Genomic DNA, 4,243 nt, shown 5'->3' with positions numbered 1-4,243 from the left:
GCTGCCTATCTGTGCACAAATTTGGACTACTGGTTTAGTGGAGTCATTTTTTATATCTATTTCTGATTTGTTTAAACACATGAATTAAATAGTGGACTTTTTTTAAAACAGATTTTTTTTAATAGAGAGAAATATGCATGTTCAGTTAAAATTGGAATTAGTGTTTTTCATTAGTTCTGCTTGAATGTAACGTAGTCAAAAACATCAAGCAAAAGAACAGACACCTGAACAAACCCATGGATTCCATGAACCCTAGTACTCCCGATGATGCTGGGAGCAAAAATTAATCCAATTTCTGACTTAAAATTATTTTCAGTGATGTCACGCCATTGCTTGTCTTGTTGACCTAGGATAATAATAAAAATTAATGCATTAGTAGCATGCAATCAAATTGACTCCCAGTAAGAAATGAAGACCCATGAGGAACCTCCTTCTTTCTGAACTTTTCACTGTAAAGCATGGGATATCTGTTGACTGGAAGGAAAACAAACAAACAAACAAACAAACATAAAAAAACTGAAAGGGGTAGGGGAAAATAATTATAAAAAGAAACCTCAACATTCATTAATTTATTTATTTATTCAGCATAATAAATTTCTTTGAGGCTTGAGTTTACTGACAAGGCCCGAGTAAGAATTCAGTAAAAATACACTTGTTTTTTGAAGCACTGGGATCAAAGGTAAAATGGTTTTCCCTTATTGTAAACCTGTCTCTATAACATATTTTTGCAGTCTTCAGGCTCTTATAAAATCACAGTTATTGCTTCTTCATTCTTTTCCTCCACATATTACATTCTGCAACTGTTTAGATGTGCAGCTATATTAAGTTTGAAGAGAAATATCAGGACACTATTTTAGATCAAATGCAGCAAAATTGCAAATTTGATCAGTTTATACAAATTGGAAATCGATTATTTAGTACGTTTAGCCATACTAGCTTACAGAGATGTGTAAAGTTAAAAACATTTACATATACAGACACTGAGAATAGTAAACAATATCACAGATATTTCTGTCATGCAGTTTCTCAAATATGGTTGTTTTGTTGTTTGTTTTTTTTTTTTTTTCCTAACATTTTCTGTTTTTAAGCTAAGTAATACTCAGATTTTAAATCTGAATTTAAAAGTAGTATGCAGTGTAGAAATTATACTGTTTCAGTGATAAGCGTTACATTCTCTAGGTGCTGAAAGAGGAATAGTATGCTGTGCAAGGAACAGCTGGTGCTACATAAGACTATTACAAAATTCCATTGGGCTTCAAAAAAAGGTTGGAATGTAATACATTACCAAGTGAGATTTTAGAGAATAAAAAGATAAAGCACACAATTAATTTTACTTTTTAAGTGATGTTTACATTCTATTAATGCGTTAATATAATAATAATAATTATTATTATTATTATTATTAAAATATTATTATAATAATATAAATTATTATTATTATTATTATTATTATTATTATTATTATTATTATTATTATTATTATTAAATTTACTAACAGGTGAAGTAACAAGGAACTCCACTTCTTTATGGAGACATTTAAGAATTGAGATACAAAATGACATTTTTTCAAAGATGTTAATATTATACCCAATTAACTTGCTGTGCTTACTGTCATCCTAGTATCTTTAGTGACATGTGGGCTTCTTGAAATACATTGTAGAAATGAATGAAACAACAGAAAATATAATCATATCCTTTATATTAATTTATGTATCCAAATTACATATTAGTTAATTAGACTGTAAAGTTCTATATTTTCAGAGTGGTCTATTAGTCTATTAAAAATGAAAACCAAATTCCCAGTCTAACACATAAATGTAATTTTTTTTCTCCAAATTTTTTTTTTCTCCTGAAGTTGTGTTCAGAAGATCAAAACAAAGAAACAAACAAACAACAACAACAACAAAAAAAAAACTGTTACTAGACCTTCCTTCAACACCAAAAACCTATAACAGGAAGGTGTCCTCTAATTTCAGAGGGAGTTTTGAAAGGATCCTCTTTTTTTGCATACTTTTTTTTTTTTTTTCTGTTAAATGATGCTGCAGTTGATATAGTTTCAAGTTGTACATTTATTAAAATTATTATAAAGATTAGAACCAAAGCAAATCCAATTTTCTTGAATAGTCATATACTCTGATTCCTTGAAACACTAGACAAATGTTTTTATTCCATCTACCAATTTTCCGTTGAATTCTAATATCGTTGAAACAATATCCGTAGTCCCAAAGTAGCTTTCCTGTACCATATCCACTATTTAACAGTAATTACAGACTGTAAAAAAAAGAGAGGATATAGACTGTTTAAAAAAAGAGAGGATATGCAAAAATTGGAGAATAAGCTTTCTAAATGAACTGCATGAGAAAGAAGTACAGCTCATAGCTAAACAAAATAATTGTGGGAGAATTTTAAGAGAAAATGCACTCAAATAAAATGCATTGAAAAAAAATTTTGTAATTTAGCTTTTATTGTTTGTTTGTTTGTTTTTGTTTTTGTTTTGTTTTGTTTTTTAAACATGTTATCATATTATTGATATGTAGGGCACAACACTAACTGTGATGATCATATAATCACATCCTTGGAGCGTCGTAAGTTCTCATGATAAGCCTGACTGCTGGAAATATTTTGCATGGAGGAGCAGAGACACCTACAGAAAGGACAATAAAGGTGATTAATCTGGCAGCTAAACTACTGAACAGTAGGTTTCAACAGCTTCATGTTACTCTAAAAGTGCCTTGTTGATTTAGAGGAGTAACTACCTGCTTATCATATTTCCTTTACCAAGAAAGGATAACAGTTAATACACCACAAACAGAATCAATATTAAAGCATGGTTTAATATACAGAAAGTCATACAAATTATTACTGCTTGAAGTGCTGTATAAAACCAGCACCACCAACCACAACTGGATTACATGTTTAATTTCCCTCCTCAACCAAAAGATAAATGAATTCAGGGTAGTGTGTTAAGACATTCAGAATTTTAAATGGCAGTTATTTTAAAACAATATGTAGCATGAAACAGAAACAACAAATATGATTATACTATTATATAGAAAAAAAAAAAGTAACAAACAAATCTCAATTTTTAGAGTTAGCTAACAAATGGTGTTTATAACCCTCCTGACATTTAGGGTACTCTTCATGTATAGTCAGGCAGATCTGCAAAAATGAAGTTACTAAAACAAACACAAAACAGGGAAACTGATTTTTTTAATTTCCTTTGCCTGAGGAGGCTTCTTTCACATATACTGGTGACTGGCAGCTTTTGTGCTTTGATTAAGCATCTCAAAAGCAGTAAGTCATTGTTTTGCAATGTTAGCATTGTATTTGTGTGATGATTTGCTATACTGTAAACCACTCTCTCCAATTCTCAGAGATTAACATAAGACAAGTGAGTTTCTTTGACTCAGTGTATGTGAGATATTTTTCTATTTTGCTGTTTTCTTTTGTGACCTTGCATAGCAGTGAAACAGACTACTTCTTCATCCTGCTAGATAGTAATCCATTCATGCTTGCATTTTTTAAAAAATTAATATAATTGTAAAAAATACGTAGACCTACCTTTGTTATTCCCCACTATCATCCTCTATTAGTTTTCATGAAACATTTTTTTCATAAAATGAAAAGGCAAAACAGGTGTTAGATTATTTATGTTTGACAAATTCATATCATTTAAATAATTAAAACTAATTTGTGTTGAGAGCTACAGTTGCATTTTTATTAGAGAAACAAGTACAAATAGGCATCACTACAGAGCTGTTTATTCAATAATGAGATAAAATAAAATGGATTTTGTAGTCTCAGTTCTTTCTGATTAATTTGGTAAGCAGAACTTTAACTTCTGTAGTTGTGAAAATGTGAAAACAGCTGCTCACCTGCTATAATTCCATAAAACTTTTTTCTTTAAAGCTACATATTTAAATTTATCCCTAAAAAAAATTTATAAGTAAAATACCAAAAGCTTCCATTTTAAACAATATCTGAAATATAAAAGTGAAATTATACTACTTTTTAATTGCAGAAGTTTCATTTACAAATAGCAGTATGTACATTTATATGCAACATAAATGTCTCTGTATATCTTTCTGTATATATAACAGAGGTTGAGGGTATAGTATTAATCTGCATAGAAAAAATATTGTACTTTTAAAATAATAATAAAACCTAAATGAATTAACCTATAATATTTAAGTGCAATAAGATATGAATACAGTTACAAGCAAAATGTGCTGGATATAAAATT

General features: G+C 29.2%; 1 protein-coding gene across 1 annotated transcript in view; it reads right to left on the bottom strand.

Annotated features, from left to right (window-relative positions):
* Positions 1-250: 250 nt before the first annotated feature.
* NOVA1 (NOVA alternative splicing regulator 1) overlaps positions 251-4,243 on the bottom strand; it is a 150,348-nt gene continuing 146,355 nt past the window's right edge. The window contains exon 5 of the mRNA XM_084287598.1: positions 251-346. Coding sequence (XP_084143724.1) covers positions 284-346 — 63 coding nt within the window. The 3' untranslated portion in view covers positions 251-283. The remainder of the gene's footprint in view (positions 347-4,243) is intronic.

The sequence above is a fragment of the Netta rufina genome (genome assembly GCF_964035555.1).
Source record: "Netta rufina genome assembly, chromosome: 5".
Taxonomy (NCBI): Eukaryota; Metazoa; Chordata; class Aves; order Anseriformes; family Anatidae; genus Netta; species Netta rufina.
The sequence above is the reverse complement of the archived record's forward strand: the minus strand, read 5'-3'. Positions and strand labels throughout refer to the sequence as shown.